This window comes from Cryptomeria japonica, chromosome 1, assembly GCF_030272615.1.
Source record: "Cryptomeria japonica chromosome 1, Sugi_1.0, whole genome shotgun sequence".
In the NCBI taxonomy this organism is placed as follows: domain Eukaryota; kingdom Viridiplantae; phylum Streptophyta; class Pinopsida; order Cupressales; family Cupressaceae; genus Cryptomeria; species Cryptomeria japonica.
In genome coordinates, this window is record NC_081405.1 from 527,651,863 (window position 1) to 527,675,190 (window position 23,328).

At 37.9% G+C, this 23,328-nt stretch overlaps 1 protein-coding gene across 5 annotated transcripts in view; it reads left to right on the forward strand.

The window, feature by feature from the left end:
- LOC131055371 (methionine aminopeptidase 1D, chloroplastic/mitochondrial) overlaps positions 1-23,328 on the forward strand; it is a 195,909-nt gene that overhangs the window by 167,127 nt on the left and 5,454 nt on the right. For all 5 annotated transcript variants that reach the window (XR_009108338.2, XR_009108337.2, XM_057989822.2 and 2 more), the window contains exon 10: positions 12,356-12,403. Coding sequence is in view for 3 of the 5 variants with exons in the window: in XM_057989822.2 (XP_057845805.1) it covers positions 12,356-12,403 (48 nt within the window). In the remaining 2 variants the exon portion in view is untranslated. The remainder of the gene's footprint in view (positions 1-12,355; positions 12,404-23,328) is intronic.

The window sequence follows — 23,328 nt, forward strand, 5'->3', positions numbered from 1 at the left end:
GAACGAAAATTTTTGTAAGTATATTACATACATATCGTGGGTGAAAAAGCGAGTGGAGCCATTCTTTTCAGTGTCGTGTATTTTTGAATGAGCGTCTTTGTCAGATTTTTTAGTCAAGCGATTCATTTTGTGAGCGGCGAATGGCATGTGTGAATCAGTTTGTAGGTGTACGATGAAAATCTTTAATACATGAACTCAACATGAATTTGAGTGGTAGCAGAAACGTTTTTTATGTATGCTAGAATTGAATATGGCAATAAAAAAGTTCCTATGAAGCCATTAAGATGTGTTATGGTGCGGATATATTTTTTGGCAACATCAAATAAATGAAGTATAATCATTTCTGGCAGAGATCATGCACTTCAGTTACAATGTTTAAAGGAAGGTTTTTTTTTAAATAAAAAATATGTCTTCAGTTTTCTGTTGGGAAAAATCGATTTCAATATGTTGTGTCTGTGATTAGAGAAATCATTGCTTCAAATTATAAAAAGAGTGCAGAAGAAATATATATACGGTGGCTGATTAATGTTTCTTTTAAAAAAAAGAGAGGTGCCTTTAGCATATTGTGAACAATATCGATTTCTGAGCACTATCGTCTTATGTAGTAGATTGGTTCTAGAGTTATGGGTGTTGATGTTGCAGGATTTGTGGTGTTTGTGCCATGATTTCTGAGTGTGTTTCATCTCTATGCTGAGTTGTATTTATTTAAAAGGAGTAGAATGTTCATTGTAAACATGAGCAAATTTACTTCTTTGAGTCAGTGTGTAATCTGAAGCAAAGTTGAATTATTGTAGATGGTTCTGGAGTTTGGATTCTTCTTTTGATATCTGAGATTTGCTTGAGTTGGAGTTGTGTTTTTCTCAGCATGTCTTGAGGAGTGATTAGTTTGAGTTTTCAAATTTTGCTTTAGGGAGAGTTGATGCTCTTGGTTATACAGGGGTTGGAGCCTCTTTTGAACACAGTCGGTGCTGTGAGGAGAATTGTAGTTCTCTTTTTAGTTGTTTACTTTATAATTTGGGTTGATGCCCATTTTAAAATATTGAAGAAATTTTTGTGTCGTGGTTTTTTACCCGAAAGGATTTTCCACGAGATAAACCCGAGTTCTTGTCTTATATTTTGTTTGGATTTTATCTTTGTTTGTTAATTTGTTTCTTGAGTGGTGGAGTTTAGAAAAGTTTGAAACACTGATTCACCCCCCCTCTCAGTGTTTCTTGTGTGATTCTCAATTTCATCAGAGCTAGTACCTTCTTCAAAAGCTTAAAATCTTGAAGGTTGTTTTTGTTTGAGTCCAAAATGAATGTTTTAGAAGGACTAGCTACGAATAGGGCTCCTCTTTTTGATGGATCAAACTATGCTTTTTGGTGTGTTAGAATGTGAACTTATTTGATGTCACTTGGTTTTGATGTTTGGAATTCTGTTTCAACTGGCTATACACCTCAAAATCCTCCATCTATTGCTGATGAAAAGAGAGCCTTTGAAAGCAATGCAAAGGCTACGAATGCTATCTTGTGTGGATTGTTTGAATTTGAGTTTGTGAAAGTTATGCACTATGACAGTGCTCAAGCTACGCTGGACAAGCTTAAAAATGCCTACGAAGAGGACGAAAAAGTGAAGATGGCCAAGCTTCAGACTCATAGAATGCAATTTGAAAGTCTGAAAATGAAAGAAGATGAGAATGTTGCAACATACTTTCTAAGGGTTGATGAAGTGGTCAATTCTCTCAAATGTTTAGGAGAATCAATCGATGATAAAGTTGTTATACAGAAAATTTTAAGGTCTCTACCTTTAAGGTTTGATGCAAAGATTTCTACATTTGAGGAGATGGCTAATCTTGATCAAATGACCATTGAGAAGCTTCATGGTATACTAATTGCATATGAGATGAGAACAAATCTTGAACCTTCAAAAAGAGAGACTGCCTTCAAAGCTTCGAAGAAAAGCAAACAAGTGGAGCAAGCCTCAAGTGATAGTTTGGAGGATGATGCCGATTCAGAAGAAGCCATGTTCATTAGAAGATCAAAGGAATTTAGCAAAAACAAGAAGACTTCTCTCAGATGTTTTAATTGTGGCAAATTCGAACATTTTGTAGCTAAATGTCCATACAAAGACAATGATGACATCAACAGTGAAAAGAAGCCAAAGTTTAATAAAAAGAAGTATAGAGGAAAAGACGAGAAGACTTGGAAATCTAAGAAGAGTCTTTATTTCTTAAGGAAAGTGATTCCTCTGAAGGAAGTGATGGAGAAACTCTGAGTGATGAGATCTTGTTCATGGCCATGGAAGAAATTCATACAAAAAAGAGGATGATGAAAGTGATCTTGGGGAAGAAGATGGAGAAGTTGATTTTGAGCAAGAATTGATAAGCGCTCTTCATGAGATCAAAATTCTTAAGAAGAAAAATCTGGGTTTGAAGGTGTAGCTCAAAGAAGAAAGTGAAGAAAAATGTGCTAAATCACAAGCTCTTGAAGATGCAGAAAAACAAATAAATGATCTGAAAAATCAGATTGTTGAGGCTAAGAAACTTGAAGAAGAATTAAAAAATCATATCAAAGTTAAGGCTGAAAGTGTGAAAAACTTGAAGTTGAGATAGCCTCTCTTAGGAAGATTGAGAAATCATCTACACTATTGAATCAAGAAGAGTTAAATCAGAAGGGTTTGTTGGTTGGAAATAAGCCACACCCAGACCGACGATGGATTGGTCCAAGAGGGGCCAGTAGCTTAGTGGTAGAGCACTCCAGCAGAGTATGGAAGGTCCTAGGTTCGAGTCCTAGTTGGTCCATGTCTCAACATGGTATCAGAGTCAGGTCTAGGCAAGGAGCCCCAAGCACATGAGAGGTGTGGCTTAAGGGGGGGTGTTGGTGTTGGAAAAAAACCACACTCAAACCGACGATGGACTGGTCCAAGAGGGGCCAGTAGCTCAGTGGTAGAGCACTCTAGCAGCGTATGGAAGGTCCTAGGTTCGAGTCGTAGCTGGTCCATGTCTCAACAGGGTTCACTTTCATTGGACAATTTGTTAGCATTTCAAAAACAATCCTCAAACAAGGGTGGAGTTGGCCTTCAAGAAGGTCAAAGTTCGAAGATAGAATAACAGACTTCTAATGGAGAAAGCTCAAGGTTTTCATCTTCAAAAACCAGAAATAATGCCTTTAGGCAACCTTTTAGTGCTAGACAATCACACTTGACCAGGTTTAATTATTCATTCTTTCATGGTTACTGTTTTTCTCGTAACTATTTTGGACACAAGGCAACAAATTGTAGGATGTCTTTTAGAAATAATTTCAGTTTTGCAAACAAGAACTCTTTTGCTCCTCTGAGAGATTATAATTATGTTTGCTATAAATGTAATAACATTGGGCACAATGCTAGATTTTGTAAGAATGATAGGGCAGATTTTTCAGAAGAAGGATGTTAAGAACAATGCAAAGGAAACCAAAGTTTGGAGAAAGAAAGAGAAAGATGCTGAAACTAAGTTTTTGATTGTGCAAATAGCTCTTCTTGCACATAATGAGAGAAATATATGGTATGCAGATAGTGGCTCCTCTAGACACATGACCGGAGATGAGAGCAAGTTCTTAACTCTCAAGAAATCCAATGGTGGTAAGGTTAGATTTGCTGGAAACTCATTTGCTAGAGTTGCTGGTAAAGGTACACTCATGTTGAGTGATGGTAAGACTAATGTTGAGAATGTGTTGTATATTGAAGGCTTGAAACATAATCTACTTAGCGTTAGTCAATTGTGTGATCAAGGTCATAGTTTAACTTTCAGTTGTGATTATTGTAAGATTAGTAAAGATGGTACTCATATTGTTAAAGCAACTAGGGCAGCGAATAACTTGTATATTCTTGATGATGCTAAAAGTGAAACTTGTTGCTTGAGTGCACTTGATAAATCTTCGTTGTGGCATAGGAGACTTGGTCATATAAAATTTGACAGTCTTGTTCAAATCAGCAAGAAGAAAGTGGTGAGAGAATCGCTAAAACTCACTAAACCATCTGACATAGTGTGTAAAGATTGTCAACTTGGCAAACAAACTCGTAGGAGTTTTAAAGCAAAAGAATACTCAAGCACAATGCCTCTAGAGCTGAATCATATTGGTTTGTCTGGACCATCAAGAATTGCAAGCATACAAGGTGAGAGATACTTTATGTTATTAATTGATGAGTACTTACGTATGACTTGGGTGGCCTTTTTGAAGGAAAAATCAGAAGCCTTTGAGAAGTTCAAAGCCTTCAAAGCTTTGAAAATGAGAAGGGATTGAAAATCAAATGCCTACGATCAGACAATGGAGGTGAGTTTACCTCTAATGACTTCGTGAGTTTTTGTGAGAAGTATGGCATTAAGAGACAATTTGAGGGCAATTACTTCTGTAGGGGTCATGTTTTTTAAATATAAGGAATTTGTGGCAGATACAAAAATCGTGGAAGGAAGACAGCTACAATTGTTACCAATTTTAAAAATTCAATTCCTTCTAGAGTCTATATAATCATTTTCTGCTGTGTGTTGAACGCATTTCTGAAAGAACGAAATTTTTTGGAAGTATCTTACATACATATCGTGGGTGAAAAAGCAAGTGGAGCGATTATTTTCCGAGTCTTACATTTCTAAATGAGTCGTCTTTGTTTGATATTTTAGTCAAGCGATTCATTTTGTGAGTGGCGAATGGCATGTGTGAATTGGTCTATAGGTGCACGATGAAAATCTTTAATACATGAACTCAACATGAATTTGAGTGGTAGCGAAAATGTTTTTTTAAATATGCTGGAATTGAATACAGCAATAAAAAAATTCCTATGAAGCCGTTAAGATGTGTTATGGTGTGGATATATTTTTTGGCAACATCAAATTTCTGAAGTATAATCATTTCCGACAGAGATCGTGCACTTCAGTTACCACGTTTAAAGGAAGTTTAAAAAAAAAAGGCATTATTGTTTTATTTCTAAAAAAATGTCTCTAGTTTTTTGTTGGGAAAAATCGATTTCAATATGCTGTGGTGTCTGTGATTAGAGAAATCATTGCTTTGAATTATAAAAGGAGTGCGGAAGAAAAATATATATGGTGGCTGATTAACGTTTTGTTAAAAAGAAAAGAGGTGCCTTCAGCATATTGTGAACAGTATCACTTTCTGAGCATTATCGTCTTGTGTAGCAGATTGGTTCTAGAGTTATGGGTGTTGATGTTGCAGGAAGTGTGGTGTTCATGCCGTGATTTTTGAGTGTGCTTCTTCTCTATGCTGAGTCGTACTTATCTAAAAGGAGTAGAATGTTCATTTTAAAAATGAGCAAATTTACTTCTTTGAGTCTGTGTGTAATCTGAAGCAAAGCTGAATTACTGTAGATGGTTTTGGAGTTTGAATTCTTCTTCTGATATCTTAGATTTCCCTAAGTTGGAGTTCTATTTTGCTGAGCATGTTTTGAGGAGTGATTAGTTTAAATTTTCAAATTTTGCTTTAGGGAGAGTTGGTGCTCTTGGCTATACAAGGGTTGGAGCCTCTTCTGAACACAATGGGTGTTGTGAATAGAACTGGAGTTCTTTTTCTGGTTGTTTACTTTGTAATTTGGATTGGTGCCCATTTTAAGATATTGAAGAAATTTTTGTGCCGTGGTTTTTTACCCGAAAGGGTTTTCCACGAGATAAACTTGAGTTCTTGTTTTATATTTTGTTTGCATTTTTATCTATGTTTGTTAATTTGTTTCTTGAGTGTGGTGGAGTTTATAAAAGTTTGAAACATTGATTTACCCCCCTAGACAAATTAAAATGCTAATCCAATTATATGTTGGATTTGTTCAAAAAGCTCCAACATCTACTCCAAAGGGAGAAAAGCTATGAAAGGGTATAAATAGTTATACAAACTTGGTACTAGGGCCAAACTAAGTTATTGAATCGGCTCATATATAGGCTGATTTTGGGTACAAAACATACAAAATTAGATTTTGGTTTGAATCGCTTATGAATTCATCCACAATACACATTTTTCTTGTCGAAAATGTTTTTTAAGCTTACATATCATATTTGGTTGATTCCAATGATGGACTAGCAATTTGAAATTGAATCCTAAGCATTTCAACTTGGAAGCATGATTTTGAAGTGTTTTTTCTCTGGCGTCATGGGCTCACTAGTGTAATTGCTCAAGCACATGTGCTTGCATTTGCGTGCAGATATTAATTAGCGGTGGGGTGCGGGTCTCCTTCATGATGGGTAATCCTACCCTTCCATCTATGTTGCCTACATTTGTCAGTGATACCCTATGCATCTCATTGCTTGAGGAGGTTGAATGACATTATATTTATACAAACTTTACCCACTTTATTTATTAGTTGTTGTGGAAGGCAAGATACTTATGAATTCATTGCATTCAATTTTCTCATTAGCTTAACCAATCATATTATAGAGTTAAATTTTTTGAAGGAAACTTCTATTTTCTATATTTAGTTTTTATTTTACATAATTATACAACTTCATTTTTCTTTCTTTTTATTTGTCTAGATTGCAAACAGTCTATGTAAAATTCAATTTTCTCTTTCTTTATATTAAATTTCAATTCATTTAATTCATTGCCTCCATGATACATGAATAAAATCTTAATTTCGGTACGAATACCCTACACAATAGAGTACAACATTGAAAAATTGTGTTCCTTCGAGCTAATACTAACCATTGGATTTTATCCTTCTTGCTCTCTGATTGATTATTTAATTCGCGTTTTCGTATTTTTTTTCCTCCGAACTCTACCCCTATCCATTGCATATTCGTGGATTTCAATTTACTAGCACAAATTTTTAAACAATAAACGGCTTTCACTGACAAAGCTGAAATGAAAAATGGGGAATCATGAAATTGCATTAGTAATTCATTGAATGTTTTGTAGGCAGCACGAAATAGTAAAAAATGTAGGCATTAGAAAGGGAATGTTTAGTACTCTTATAATATATTAAAAATGTCATTTATTTATAATGTGCAATATATACATATGTTTTTTAATATGCCTCGAATAGCTTTCAGCATAAGTAATATAATAGGAAGATTATCATATGTATTTAAGAAAAGTTATTATTATATCCATGAAATTTCCACAGTTGATGAATTTTACACAGTTGATGGGCATCAAAATTCTACACAGTTTTATCCAAAAAAGCAAGCTAAAAAAAGTTATTATTATTTATATGAAAATATTATTTGTATATTTAAATTATAAGTAAAATGTATACTTTAAAAATCCTATTTATTTATTTATTATTTTGTAAGGGTTGTCACATTCTTGAAAATTCAAAAATGAGGACAACATATATATATATATATTGGCAAACTGCTACTTAAGGGGGTAGCTCTCTATTTTATATTAAGTAAAATAGAATATTCCAAAGAGAGCCTACAATTGGTGAAAAAGGAATATCATCCCTCCACTCAGCTCAAAGATCCTATTCAGTTGTGCAGGAGTGAACAAATTTTCATTTTCAGCCAAGAAAGTACTAAATTCTTCCATATTAGGCTTTACAATCCCTTTCTTAAAAAGGGTCCAAGCTTTTTTCATTTTTCCTTTTTGTCTTCTGCCTCCAAATCGAAAATAGCAGCCGGTTCTCCAGTATGGGGTTTGATTGGCACCTCATAGATATTCTCCATGGCAGCCTTACAGTTCTTGTGCAGCAGTTCCTCTTATCACACTCATTCCTATCATGACATTTCCAGCAACGTGGAGCTGGACAATGGAGGTGAGTAGCCTTGTGTATAACTCCATCACGAATGTGACTGCTTCCTCATGCCCAAACGTTGGCACCTATTACTTTAATGATTGCATCTTTAGCCTGCAGATCACTGATACATTTGAAGAGTCTGGCAAAATGAGCTTCTTGGTCTTCCTCCTCGCACTTGCAAGATGTACCAAACACTCTTGCCATACTCTTTTAGCTCTTCTTAAATGCAAACTTAACAACGGGGTGTTCCATTCTAGGATTGGGCTATTTGTTTATAGCAAAGGATCTAGATTGATCGGATCTGTCAAGTTCAGATATGAAGATAGCGATTTGATGAGATGTGATTTGGTGTTCATATGAATTTCTGTTCTTGAACTCCAAGTTGGAATGAATCTGAGTAAATCTGCTTTGTTAATTTTGTTAATAAGGAATAACCCAAAGTTTATTATTAGGATTCCAGTTAATTAGGTCAGTCGATGGTTCGAGATTTTGTGGTTTTCGATGGGTCTACCAAACAAGTCATCTGTCTCAAGATACACTAAAAAATTGTTTGCAGAAATTGTTGGTGAAGAAGATTATTTATCACACGTGAATGGTTTTGTAGTACTGATGAGATTTTTTAGATCAGATTGATTGCCAAAGAGGAATCTAATTTTTTTGTAAAAACCAGTTTCAGCCAGTCCTTTTCATTGTTTGTAATGACCGAAAGTTGATTTTGATTGATGCCTTTGTTTGCCAATTGATTTGCTTTTCCATTTGCTTCGCAATGTGTGTGCTAGAGAGAAGTTTGGAATTTGTTTCAATAGAAGTATGATTCTTTCGATTTGACTTGATGCTTTCCAACTTGATGAGTATTGTTTGGAGATCGCATTGATAACAATCTGAAAGTCTCCCGATTTATCAATACAGGTTTGCAAGCTTAAAAGCAATGTTACATATTTGGCATCATTATTTGTGCCTACTGGAAGTTTGATTGAGCCTGCCCATTTAAGGTTTCCGTACTCATCCCTGATTACAAATCTTGCTCTTGATAAGCCCGGGTTGCCTCTAGAGGCACCATCAAAGTCAAGTTTGAATCTACCTCTAGCTGGTAGTTTCCATTTTACTTCGTTTTTTTTGACTTATCCTTGATAAAATCTCTTTTAGGCATAATTAAGTGTGGCCATCTGTTTGTAATTTCGTCATCCCATTGCATGTATCATTTAAAATTATTTGTATGAAACTTTGATGTTTATGTGTTCGCTTATACCAATTTCGATTTTATGAAATGTTTTATATGGAGGATTCTTTTTGTTTGAATACTCTTTGATTGCATTCCTTCCATAGATGCCATATTATTTGTGTCGGTGTTTCTTGTCAAAGTCCTTTCCATAATTCTCCTTTGTGTTAATTGGACCATTCGTGGAAGATTCCCATTAAATCTTACTGTTGTAATGTGGTGAAAAGGTGATGAGGAGATCAAGTGGAAAGCTTTACCCTCCTCAAGAAACGAGTGAAAGTTTCACAAAGGATTCTCTTCATCCTCTCACACACATTACATTTAAAAGAGGGGTTGAATTCACTAGAGCCCATCTCAATGGAAAGAGATTGAATGCTAAGTGAATTGACAATGAATTTGGAAATTAAAGTAACCCTCTTTTAAAATAGACAAGTTGAATTAAGCAATTTGAGACCAAGTACGAAGATGACAAAGAAATGATTATATCTTGAGATAGAGATGCGGGATGAAGTTGTGCACCTGGAATTAGCAATAAAATGTCGAGGCGAAGCTCCCCTGCAAATTTGAGTGAAAGTTGTCGGGACCGAGTTGAAAGTGTACTTGGTCCTCCGAAAAATCCGCGCTCTGAAAAATCTTTTCCCGTCTCTGAAAATGAAGTCTAAACCTGCAATTACAGCTGTGCACCTGCAACCTACAAACAAAAAAGAGAGGAAATGTTGTTGGGATTGGGGGTTTGCCTTCAGGTCAAACCCCGGTTTGGAATTAACCAAATGCTGGAAAATACTTGCAAGTAAATGAAAGGAAATGTTTGAAGTAGAATTAACCTCAAGAGAGGATGCAATTGAAATGTAGATAGAGTTGTTTGAAAGGATATGTGAAGTTGAATGGCCTGAATGTTGAAAGAGATCTCCTCTTCAATGGTTGAATCCTTGACTTGAATGCAACACCTAGCCTTGAAAGGAGACTTGAGATGCTCAATAGATGCTTGAATGCTTGAACACTTGAACGCTTGACTTCGCCTATTGAACTCATACAAATAGGAGGGGAAAATGCTCCTTATATACTTGCCAATCAGGGGTTTTTGACTAATTTTCCGTCTTAGGCCGACATAGGAAAACTTTTTCCCTCTCATGATTGACAAGCCCAATGCAGGATTTGAATGGAGGGGGCCCAAAATAGGGCAAGGACAGGGGCGCCACACCCCTATCCTGCCCTAATTCAGGACAGGAAGTGAGAGCAGGCAGTGCGGGGTGCAAGAAAATACAAGTTTCAGGAAGTATGAGCATGTCTCGGGTCTCTAGTTAGGCTTAGAGATTCATTCGCCAATGTGAAGACCCAAATGCAGTTGAAAATTGCAAGGTCGCAATTTTATGATGCTACAACTGTAACGGTCCATTCTAGCCTAGCTTGTTGCAAAAATGCATCCAACATTGGTGTGCTATTTTACAAGTGTGCTATTTTACAATTGACTAAGTTTGATCTATGGTTTCCCCCTCTTCTTTGCAAAGTGGGCATCCATGAGGTCCCATAATTCCATTTTTTTGTAGCCTATCTCTTGTTAATATTCTTTTATGTAAGGTTGTCCATGCGAACAACCCTTCTTTGGGGAGTAGATATGTTCCCCAACATAGCTTAACAAGCCATTTGTTGTTTGGGGTATCATTCTTGGCTACAATGTATCCTAATTTGACTGTGTAGTTTTGTGATTTTGCTACACACCATATTAACTCATCATCCTTTTGGAAAAGGGGTAAAAATTTATTAATCAAGGAAGATCAATAGTACAATTAAGCAATAACCTCCAACCAACACAGGGGCTTGTAGGAAGCTGTTGAGAACACCCCAAGGGGAGTTGCTCCCAATCAACAATAATCCAATCACCCATGTGCTCCAAGGCCCACTTGGCCAAGCAATCTGCCACACTATTCCATTTCTGTGTAATATGAACAGTTTGCCTCATCAAACTCGTGCCTATTTAGAATAATAACCAAAATTTGAGAATCTATCTCACAAATAACATTTATCCAACACATCTCACAACACCTCTCTAGAGAAATGAGCATAGCCCAAGCCTCAGTGAGATTGTTAGTTTGATATCCCTTATAAATAAAGAAAATGAAAATAACCGATCTTGACTATCTCTCCCAATATTTCCAACTCCAATATGCTCGATATTACCCTTAAATGAGCCATCAGTATTGATCTTGACAACTCCAAGGGAGGGGAGTCTTGATGCTCGAACTCGGCCAGACTCAACTTTTTTTCTTTTTAAATCTCAAAACATGACAAAAATGAACATTTTTTTACGTTTTTCTCTAAAAAGAAATTTTCAGGGGTATAGCCCCCAAACCCCCACTTCCAGCCTGTAAGGAAACACAAGTGCACTTCACCGCACCCATTTTGTCTCACATCTAACACCTTGTGCAGCTTATCATTGCTGCCCCTCAAATCCATTAGTGCCTCTACCCCCAAACCCCCACTAGATAGTGGGACCTACCTAAGATGCCTTCGTAGGAGGGATGTAGACTACTTTGAGCCATAGACTTCTATTTATTGTTTTGATATTTGTTTGGAACATTTGACGTAATGGATTACATATTCCATGAGTATTGTATACAGTTGACAATATTTATATATCTAAGTGTGTTATTTCCTTCAACTATAACTTGAGTTTATAATTATGTGAGCAATCTATACTTGTTTATGTGATCAAATTATGATGTTGTTGTGTCTTTAAGGTTTATTTATTAAAGGGTTCATGAAACAAATTTTAAATTCTTAAAAATCTCTAAATTTCTTAGGTTTTTCACTTGTCGAGTCTTTGTTGAGTCTATGCAGAGTTTTTTTGTCGAGTCTCAAGTCCCGAGTCAAGTCACCCTCCCTGATTCTGAGTCTCGTTTCTGTGGTTTAACTCCGTATGTGTCCAACCTATGGCTAACTAGGGACACATTTAAGATTATATGTTCATATCTGGATGTGGTCATGGTTGTTGCCACCAGGTGTGTGTGTGTGTGTGTGTGTAGAGGGAAGACAGTTCATAACCAAGTAATTACTTTTTTAAGTTAAGATTTTGTTGTTGGACAACCTTGCATCCAATTTTACAACATAATACCCAAAAGAGTGGTGGGATACATTCTATATGTTCTCAAGTACAATGTTTACTTTCATTAGTTATACTTAAGGCAATAAATGCACTCAGTGAGCATAGTTAAGGTGAAACTTTGCAGTGGGATAATTTAGATCTAGCTTTTTGAGAAGTAAGAGATCCATTTGTGCACCTCCTAAAAATTAATTATGTTTGAAATTCATGCTTCTCTTTCAATGTCATTTCTTTCTTGTTTTGTTTCATTTTATTATGCATTTATATTTCATTTGTATACTAAATGTATTAATGGTTAAACGATTATATTTACTTCAATTCCATGTTTATTTTGACTTTATTGATAGGTGAGGATCAAGCTGGATGTATGATGGCTGGGCAAACCTTTGCACTTGGTATGCTTCACTACAAACTAACTATTGCATGGCATTATTGACCTAAAACTTTTTGGATAGTGAGAGCATTATTGACTTTTATTTTATTTTTCTCATATTATTCCATTGATGGTTTTTTTAGTATTTGCTTGAATTTATGTTGTATTTTGTGGTGGTCATAATAATCTAGAATTTTTACCATTCTCTTCACTAACATTTCTGCTGTCTATGAAAACTATATCCATTTTGTGCACATTTTATTTTACACCAACTATATGAGTGGTAGCTTGATGTTCCATGATCTTGGGATGATATACTATGTATTCCTATATTTGAAATCTTCACAACTAGCACAATTATTAGTTTTGTTGCTTTCTAATAAATTAAATATATGTTGAAGTTTCCAATTTAGTGTTAGTAATGGGTCAAAAGAACAATCTGTTAATGGATGCAATAAGTACACAAAGGAAGTGGTGCACATGAAAGGGGACAAGCAAAACCAAGGATCAATTGTCAATATGTTAGCCTCAATCAAAACTAAAACCAAATGAACTCTAAACTTTCCAAATGCATACCAAAAGAGATTAGAAGCAATAACAAGCAAAATAAAAGAGAAAAGACTCCCTAAGAAGCTCCCATGATGCTCTTGATGTCTCTCCCTTGTTCTTCTCCTTCCCAAGATCCAAAAGCTTGTTTGAGTGTAGCTCTCAGTTTTTAGCATGTAGCCATGGATGCCAAATGAAGGATTGAATAGTTGAAAATGAACTCCTATTACTATGCAAATGCACAAATGGAATTACTATGAGAAAGCTAAGTACAAATGCTTATGCAGCTGTAATAACAATGCTCAAAAATGCTTCCTCTTTGCTTGAGGATGAGGGTTCTTTTTATAGGCAAAATTGTTGATTGAAGGGTCAAGATTAATTTGGCTTATGGAAGGCTAGGATTGCATGAGAGAGGCATGATCCTCAATCCATGCTTGCAACTTCCACCAATGTACTGGTGACTAGCGGCACCATGAGAGGGTTTGAGAGGAGAGGGAAGAAGCATTAAATGCTTGAGAAACATGAGGGTAACCTCATGTGGTTGGGTTATTGGATAAAGCTATTATCCAATGGGTAAACTCTTGTGCAAGGTTTAACTATGGTTAGGCCTTGGTCAAAGGGACAAGACCCATGCGGGTTAGTGTGTTGAAGAAGGGAAGCATTTAAAAGTCTTAAATGGGTGAGATGATGGGTTGAGGGTTAATTTGGGATTACGATTGTGCAAATGATTAGAAGTGGGTTTAGGCTAATTTAGAAGGGATTAGAAGAATCTAGAAGAAGGGTTAGTGAGCAAGTGGGCTTTGTAGGAGAATGCAAGTGGGTGAGGGTAAATAGGATTTAAATAAATGTTTATTTATTTAAATGTGTATGTGAATTTTTTAATTTATTTAAATGAGAAGAAGGGGGAATTAAATAAATTTAATCAATTTATTTAATAGTTGGACTATAGTTAGTAATTTAATTTAAAATAAATTTGAAATTTATTAAATGGAAATAGTAGAATGGGGTCAAAATGAATTATGTAATATCCCAGTTATTTTTTTTTTGTTTTTAGGCCAATAATAATCATCCACAAATAGATAACCCGTTAAGGTTAGAAAGCATAACTGAAAACTTGCTCGAAAAATGCAACCCTTCCACTTTTTGATCACCGAGTGCCCAATGTGGGAAGGTGAGAGCATATGGTGTTGAGAGGATCGTTAGCTTCAAAAAACTGGAAATAATACAATGCTTGGGCAGCAAGCCAGCCCCTTCCGCTTATCCAACGGGAATGCAAGAAACTTGGCGGTGAACTAGCCAAGAGAAACATACAAAGGCACAAATCACTCAACCGTGATATTTCAGCGGGAGGACTGAAATTACAAAACAACCTCAACTCAACCGCTTCTGCAGCAGGAGGACCATTACAATCAGACATCACTCGATCACTTATGTAGTGGGAGGACTGAATTATAGTTTACTTGAAAATAGGCGGCAAGCCAGCCTCTTCCACTTTTCAGCGGGGTGAGAGTTACAAGCCAGAATTGGTTAGTACTACTACTACTTAACCTTACAATAATCAAGATAATGTGAGAAGAGAGTAATGCTGAACATCCAAATAAGAAACATGAAATTTATGCTAACATAAAAAATCTGCAGGTTGGAATTACAAAACTAGCAGCCTATGGATTCACTAAAACGCTGATAACTCTCTCATTACTCACTCAATTCACCCCAAATCTATTCTAAGCTACAATGAAAACAAACCCAAAGAAAGCCATCGAAACCCCCATATTTAATTTGCATGTTTCCCAATGCATTCACTAAACCCAACGCCTAACCTGGGAAGTTCGATTTACAATATAAAAATCCACACTCAAAATAAGATGCTAAAAAATTACAAGATGCATCGCCAGTGGTAGGAAGGATGGATGAGCCAGTACCCAGAAGATGGAATCGCTTGGCCAAGAGGTATGAGCAAAACACACTTTCAGCAGTCCCACGACCAGCAACCAGAAAACACTCCAATCTCAAACAAAACACTCCACAATCTGCAACTCACTCACCAATAGCACTAGGAATACATGGACACATCTAGGTACTATCTTGCAAGTACGAAACTGAGACTTAGCTAGGAAGCCACACTTCGAAGATCGGATTTTCAATCGCCAATTTGGCAGCATAAAGATGCAAATTCATTTGATAACCAAAATGGGAGCCCAAGGCTCTTATTTATAACTTCTAACTCCCCAAAACCAAATGTAAATGCTTACAAATTCGCCCAAATTCAACTTCTTCATTTGCATTTGCTTTATCACGTGGACCCAAGGATGGCGTCCAAACCATAAGTCAAGGAATTATGCCAAAAAGCACAAAACCACGATTTTGACTTAGCAACATTTGAGGTGAATAAAATAATCTCCATTATAAATTTGGCGTCCATTTCTAGACATAAAATTTGCCTAGCACTTAGGAGATATTATACGCCATTTCCAAAGCCAATAAATCAGTAATAAAAATAATCAAATTAATGAAATATTAAACCTTAGGATAAGGAAATAATATTTAATTATATCACTTGTGACTCCAATACTGATTATTGTCAAAACTAGGATGAAGCTGAGTTAGGAAGACCACTGAATTGCTGCAGGATCAGGGCCCTGTCCACTGCCAAAAATAGAAATATGCCATACTGCCACTACTAAAAATAGTAAGTCATGAACTATTGCTCCGAAAAGCATGATCTTCGCACCCAGTGACAAAGCATGGAGAGCTCAGTAGGACAGTATCACCAAAATGCCCAACCCCTGACTTACTAAAAATAGTAAGTTCTTGCTTCATCAATGCTTGACCCTCATTCTTCATTCCACCTAGCGTACGGGTCTCAGGAATAGGCTAATGGATCACTGGAAGGACATCAACAAGAAGGGGACATTACAGTTCGTCCTCCCCAAAATTGCTTGTCCTCAAGCAACTGTAAGGCTGGATGCAGTAAACTCTCCTCATTTTCCCACGTAGCATCCTCTGCTAGTAAATTTTTCCATTTGATCAAGTATTCCTTGATCACTCTTCTCCCTCAAATCGTTCCCTGAAATCAAGGATAGCTTCAGTAACCAAAACCAACTCTCCCTCCTCACCAAGCAGAGGTAACTCAACTGAAGCAACAACATTATGTCCTAGGGCCTTCTTAAGGCAAGACACGTGAAATACATTATGGATCCTACTACTTGCTGGTAATTCCAACTCATACGCCACTTCTCCAATCCTCATGTTGACTCTGAAAGGCCCATAGAATCGTGACTTCAATTTCTCAACCCCACTCTTCTTGAGAGTAGACTGTCTGTAGGGCTGGAACCTCAAGTAAACCATGTCGCCCACCTCAAAGGTGCGCTCAATTCGTTGCTGATCAACATACAACTTTTGCTGATTCTATGCATGCTGGAGAATGTCCCTCAGAATCCTCAGAATATCTTGACTTTGTTGCATCATATCCTTTGCCTGAGGGATCCTGCTATCACCAAATACCAAGTCCGCGAAGCTAGGAGCTTCATAACCATATAGTGCCATGAATGGTGACATCTGGATGGACATGTGATAGGAGTTGTAGCAATACTTTCCTAGGTGAAGCCATCTCACCCATGTATTTTGCTGCTCCGAGACATAGTTTCTAAGATAACCTTCCAACCACTTATTCACTATCTCGGTTTGCCCATCAGTTTGGGGGTGATAACTAGTGCTTGGAGTGAGCACAGTACCACATAATCTGAAAATCTCCTGCCAGAAAGCACTTAGGAACTTGCTGTCCCTATCACTCACAATGTTCTTCGGTAACCCATGTAATCTGAACACCTCCCGAAAGAACACTTCAGCAACTTGAGCTGCTGTAAAAGAATTGGTGATGGCAAAGAAATGAGCAAACTTTGTGAGTCTGTCCACCACCACATAGATATTGTCCTTCCCTTAAGCCCGAGGCAACCCAGTGATGAAGTCCATGGAAATACTTTCCCATTTTTTACCGGGAATAGGCAAGGGTTGTAACAAACCAGCTGGCAGAGTGTGCTCATCTTTGTTTCTCTGACATGTATAACACTCCTTAATGTACTTCAAAACATCATTTTTAAGTCCCTTTCAAGAAAATCTCTCTTGGATCTGCTTGTATGTTTTGAAGTAACCTTGGTGACTAGCGAGGGGGATGTCATGGAAAGTCTTCAAAATCTTCTCTTTTAGCTTAGATTCAGCCACTATGAAGACCCTTCCTTTGTACAGTATCAGCCCCTCAACCAATTTGTACCTTTCATCATGAAAAGTACCTTCTATAATGCTGGTTGCAAACTGATTTTTGGCATAATAAGCGAGCAACAACTCCCTCTAATCAACAGTAAGCTCTCATAGTGAGCTTAAATGGGGCCTTCTGGATAAGGCATCAGCTACAACATTGTTTTTTCCCTTAACATACTCAATATCGAAATCGTAAGCCTGCAACTTACTCACCCACTTTTGCTGTCTTTCATTCAAATCCTTTTGATGCATGAAATGTTTAAGACTATTATGATCAGTCTTAACAATGAACTTACTCCCCACCAAATACTGCCTGAACTTTGCAAGGGCATGCATTATGGCAAGCATTTCCTTGTCATAAATCGAATACAGCCTTTCGGGTCCTCTCAACTCCCTGCTCTCAAAGACTATAGGATGCTTATCCTGCATGAGGATTGCACCAACACCTTCTCCAGATGCATCACACTGTAGCTCAAAAGGTTTGGTGAAATCAGGCAAAGCCAAAACAGGGCAGGAACTCATGATCCCCTTAAACCGCTCAAACACTGTCTGTGCCTTTTCGGACCATTCAAAAGCTTCTTTCTTTGTAAGATCTGTGAGGGGGGCAGCCAACTGAGAATATCTCTTCACAAACCTCCGATAAAACCCACACAAACCCAAAAATCCCTTCAAATGTGTTATGTTTTCAGGAGGAGGCCAATCAATGATGGTTCTAATCTTTTCAGGGTCCACCTTCACACCACCTGCACTGATAATGTGACCAAGGTAGAGCAACTCTTTTATCCCAAACTCACATTTGGACTCCTTGGCAAACAGGGATTCGGATTCTAATATGTTTAGCACCTCATCCAAGTGTTGTAAATGTTCTTTCCAAGATTTGCTGAATATGAGTATGTCATCAAAGAATATCAAAACAAACTTCCTTAGCTGTTCTTGGAATATTTTGTTCATACATGACTGAAAAGTAGCGGGTGCATTAGTCAAGCCAAAGGGCATGACTAGGAACTCAAAATGCCCAAAGTGGCATCTGAAAGCGGTCTTCTCCACATTTGAAGCTCTCATTCTAATCTGATGATACCCCGACCTGAGGTCAATCTTAGAGAAGAACACTGCACCATGTAGCTTGTCAATGAGCTCATCAATCCTCGAGATAGGATACCGATTCTTGATAGTTTTTTGATTCAGGGCTCTGTAATCCACGCACATGCGCATGGTCCCATCCTTCTTTCTCACCAAAACAACAACCGAAGCAAAGGGGCTTTTGCTAGGCCGTATGTAACCCATGTCAAGCAATTCCTGGATTGCTTTCTCAATCTCATGCTTCTGCTTCTTAGGATACCAGTAAGGGGTAGTCATAACTAGCTTAGCTCCTTCTTCAAGCTCAATGATGTGTTTGGCACCTCTCTCAAGGGGTCTGCCAGGAGGTGGGTTTTCAAACACCTTACTTCTCTTAGTTATCAAGGCTTGAATGTCTTCAGGATAATTCCGATTTTCTTTGTGGTTCTGAGGGCATGACCATGACCTTACTTCTATCCGTGATCATTGCTTGAATGTCTGTGGAATAGCTGCCCTTGTCTACCAATGGATTTGAAGGCATTATCAAACACTTGGCTGCCCACTCCACCTGATTATGGCGGATCAGCCTTTCCATTCTTTTCAAAGATACAACTTTTAGTCCACCATGCGACATTCCTCTCAACACTACCTTCTTTCCTTTAGACATGAATTTCAGCTCCATGGTTTGCAAGTTCAGTGTAATCTCACCAAGAGATCTCAGCCATTGAATCCCAAGGACTGCATCATCAGTCCGACCAATGCTAACCACAAAGAAATCATCTCTGATTTCATGATTTCCCAACTTCAGAGACATGTTGGAAATCATCCGGTTGCAGGATATAGTGGAGCCATCTGCTACCATGACTTTGAAGCCTTCAACTTCCTCTGCCACTAGTCCCCTCTTAGCCACAATCCTCTCATCAATGAAATTGTGTGTCGCTCCTGTGTCAATGAGAGCAATGACACGATGCTCTCCAATCACACCCCGAACTCTAAAGGACTCATTTTTGTGAATGCTCAAGAGTTGAGCAACCACTCCTCTATCTTCTAACCCAAATTCAGGCCCTTCAGGAGCCTCTTCATACTCGCTGTCCTCAACTTCAGTTTGCTGTTCTGAAATTTCGGAATCTGATCCATCCGCTAAATAGCACTCCATCTGATGCAAGTTGCCCTTTCCATGGCACTTATGTCCTGGGGCCCAAGGTTCTTTGCAAGAATAACAAAGATTCTTCCTCCGGAGCTCTTGACGGAGCTCATCATCCATACGCGGAGGGAACCTCTTGGTCTGATTTGTGAACTTCTTCTTATCCTTTCTGAAAGGAAAAGGCTTGGACTGAATTTTATTCCTTGGGGCAGCAAACTCCATGCTTCGAGATTTCTTAATAGCTTTTGCCAAGGTGGGCAGATCAAATGCTTTAACCCAACCTTTCAAAGGTTCCTCAACTCCTTCAGTGAAAAGGACAACTAACCGCTTCTCAGATATGCTACTTGCCATAACTGATAGATTTTGGAATTCAGTTACGTAAGTGTCCAATGAACCTTGCTGCTTGAGTTGTGCAAGTTCTCTAAATTTCACCTCTAGATCCTTGGTGTTGAATCTCTCAATCAGCTTGTTGGTGAAATCAGCATAGGTGGTGATCAAGTTATGACCAAGGGTGACCAACCCATGGTACCACCATTCGTGGGCCACTCCATCCAAGTGCAAGGTAGCAAACTTGATGGCATCTTCTTCCGACATAGGCCTCAAGGACAAGTAATTGTCCAACTTCTGCACCCATGCTCTAGCTGTGCTCTTAGTGCTTCCATCAAAGTGTGTTAAGGTCACTCTTCCAAGAGCCTGCTGATAATCTCTTGGGGCAGAAAACTTATAGTCATTCCTCCTTCCTCTCTTCATTTTCTGATTCATAAACTGATCCAGAGTTAGGATATCTCGGATCTCACCAGGGAGAGAAGCATACTCCATGTAGCTATTTCTTATTTCATCAGTTGTAGGTATTTCTGTTTCAGCTTGTTGTACTTCTCTTGGCAGAAATACAAGTTGTAAAGGTCTTGGGGCTGAACCTCCATTGTTGCTTCCGTTGTTACTCCCATTTCCATTGCCTACAGGAGCATTAGAAGTGCTGGCTTCCGATCCATTGTTGGGTTGGTTAGGGGTCCCAACAACGTTCTGGTTAAGTTTGGCCAGCAATAGAGACATCATGTCCATCATGGCATTGAATTGTCTCTCAACCTTCTTATCAGGTGCCTCATTATTTTCTGTAGTATTGTCTGCCATTGAATCAACCGAGTCTGAAGAATCTAAATCCTTCCCTCTGTTCCTCAGTACTTCTGAAAATGTGTCCTCTTTCGGCACTATCGGAATCTGAAACTGTTGTCTCTTCTATTCTCGGTTGTAGTATTTGACGTCTCTGTCACTCATGGAGACTTCTGAACCCACTGAAACTCACAGGCTGGCAGGAAAACCAGCTCTGATACCACTGTAATATCCTAGTTATTTTTTTTTTGTTTTTAGGCCAATAATAATCATCCACAAATAGATAACCCGACAAGGTTAGAAAGCATAAACTGAAAACTTGCTGGAAAAATGCAACCCTTCCACTTGTAATCACCAAGTGCCCAATGTGGGAAGGTGAGAGCATACGGTGTTGAGGGGATCGTTAGCTTCAAATAACTAGAAATAATACAATGCTTGGGCGGCAAGCCAACCCCTTCCGCTTATCCAGCGGGAATGCAAGAAACTTGGCGGTGAACCAGCCAAGAGAAACATACAAAGGCACAAATCACTCAACCGCGATATTTCAGCGGGAGGACCATTACAATCAGACATCACTTGACCACTTATGTAGTGGGAGGATTGAATTACAGTTTACTTGAAAATAGGCGGCAAGCCAACCTCTTCCACTTTCCAGCGAGGTGAGAGTTACAAGCCAGAATTGGTTAGTAGTACTACTACTTAACCTTACAATAATCAAGATAATGTGAGAAGAGAGTAATGCTGAACATCCAAATAAGAAACATGAAATTTCTGCTAACATAAAAATTCTGCAGGTTGGAATTACAAAACCAGCAGCGTATGGATTCACTAAAACGCTCATAACTCTCTCATTACTCACCCAATTCACCCCAAATCTGTTCTAAACAATTGCTATACCAGCTACATTGAAAACAAACCCAAAGAAAGCCATCGAAACCCCCATATTTATTTTGCACGCTTCCCAATGCATTCACTAAACCCAATGCCTAACCTAGAAGTTCGATTTACAATATAAAAATCCACACTCAAAATAAGATGCTAAAAACTTACAAGAAGCATCGCCAGTGGTAGGAAGGATGGATGAGCCGGTACCCAGAAGATGGAATCGCCTGGCCAAGAGGTATGAGCAAAACACACTTTCAGCAGTCTCGCGACCAGCAACCAGAAAACACTCCAATCTCAAACAAAACACTCCACAATCTGCAACTCACTCACCAATAGCACTGGGAATACATGGACACATCTAGGTACTATCTTGCAAGTACGAAACTGAGACTTAGCTAGGAAGCCACACTTCGAAGCTCAGATTTTCAATCGCTAATTCGGCAGCATAACGATGCAAATTCATTTGATAACCAAAATGGGAGCCCAAGGCTCTTATTTATAACTTCTAACTCCCCAAAACCAAATGCAAATGCTTACAAATTCGCCCAAATTCAACTTCTTCATTTGCATTTGCTTTATCACGTGGACCCAAGGATGGCATCCAAACCATAAGTCAAGGAATTACGCCAAAAAGCACAAAACCACGATTTTGACTTAGCAACATTTGAGGTGAATAAAATGATCTCCATTATAAATTTGGCGTCCATTTCTAGACATAAAATTCGCCTAGCACTTAGGAGATATTATGCGCCATTTCCAAAGCCAATAAATCAATAGTAAAAATAAACAAATTAATTAAATATTAAACCTTAGGATAAGGAAATAATATTTAATTATATCACTTATGACTCCAATATTGATTATTGTCAAAACCAAGATGAAGCTGAGCCAGGAAGACCACTGAACTGCTGCAGGATCAGGACCCTGTCCACTACCAAAAATAGAAATATGCCATACTGCCACTTACTAAAAATAGTAAGTCATGAACTACTGCTCCGAAAAGCATGATCTTCGCACCCAGTGACAGAGCATGGAGAGCTCAATAGGACAGTATCACCAAAACGGCCAACCCATGACTTACTAAAAATAGTAAGTTCTCGCCTCATCAATGCTTGACCCTCATTCTTCATTCCACCTAGCGTACGAGTCTCAGGAATAGGCTAATGGACCACTGGAAGGACATCAACGAGAAGGGGACATTACAAATTAATATAATGTACATTAATTAATAGAAGAATATTAGTGCATTAAACAAATATTAAACATTTATTTAATTTAGTGGACAGATTTATGTGTCACAAGAAGATTACTTGAGATTTCGGAGAATTATCACCATGATTGTTACAAACTGTTAATAGAAAATGATGTTATTCATTCCTAGTAGGAGATTTACATAGATGTATAGAGAATTCTTGGGACACAAATTCAATAGAGTGATTACCATCAACTTCAACTTATTTTTCCCCTTTTGGTGATCTCCTAAAAGCTGACATACACATGAATTGCCTGCTTGCAACAAGAATTGTTTGTGTCAAACCCTTGTACTAATCCTATGCTACTAACTAGTGCAAAGCTCTTGTCTTCTAATTTGAGGCATACATACTACATATGGACTTTGGAAAAACACCTACCCATCACTTGGTGTGGTTTCCAAGATGAAAACTTATTTTCCCACCTAAGATGGTTCACCTTCCTAGACAATCACTTCGATTAACAATGAATCATTTGAAATAATTAGTCAACAACTACTAGCATTGTGATACATTACATGGTTGGCAACTTACTATGTTTTATCAGCATATCATCAAGCATGCACAAGAATGGTAATTGCATAAAACCAATCCATGCACTTGGTCTCAAGATCATGCTATTTATCAAAAGAATGGGTGCACGGCCAAGAACCATCTGTGTAAGCTATACAACTTGTGTGTGCAACTTTGGAAGTCAAT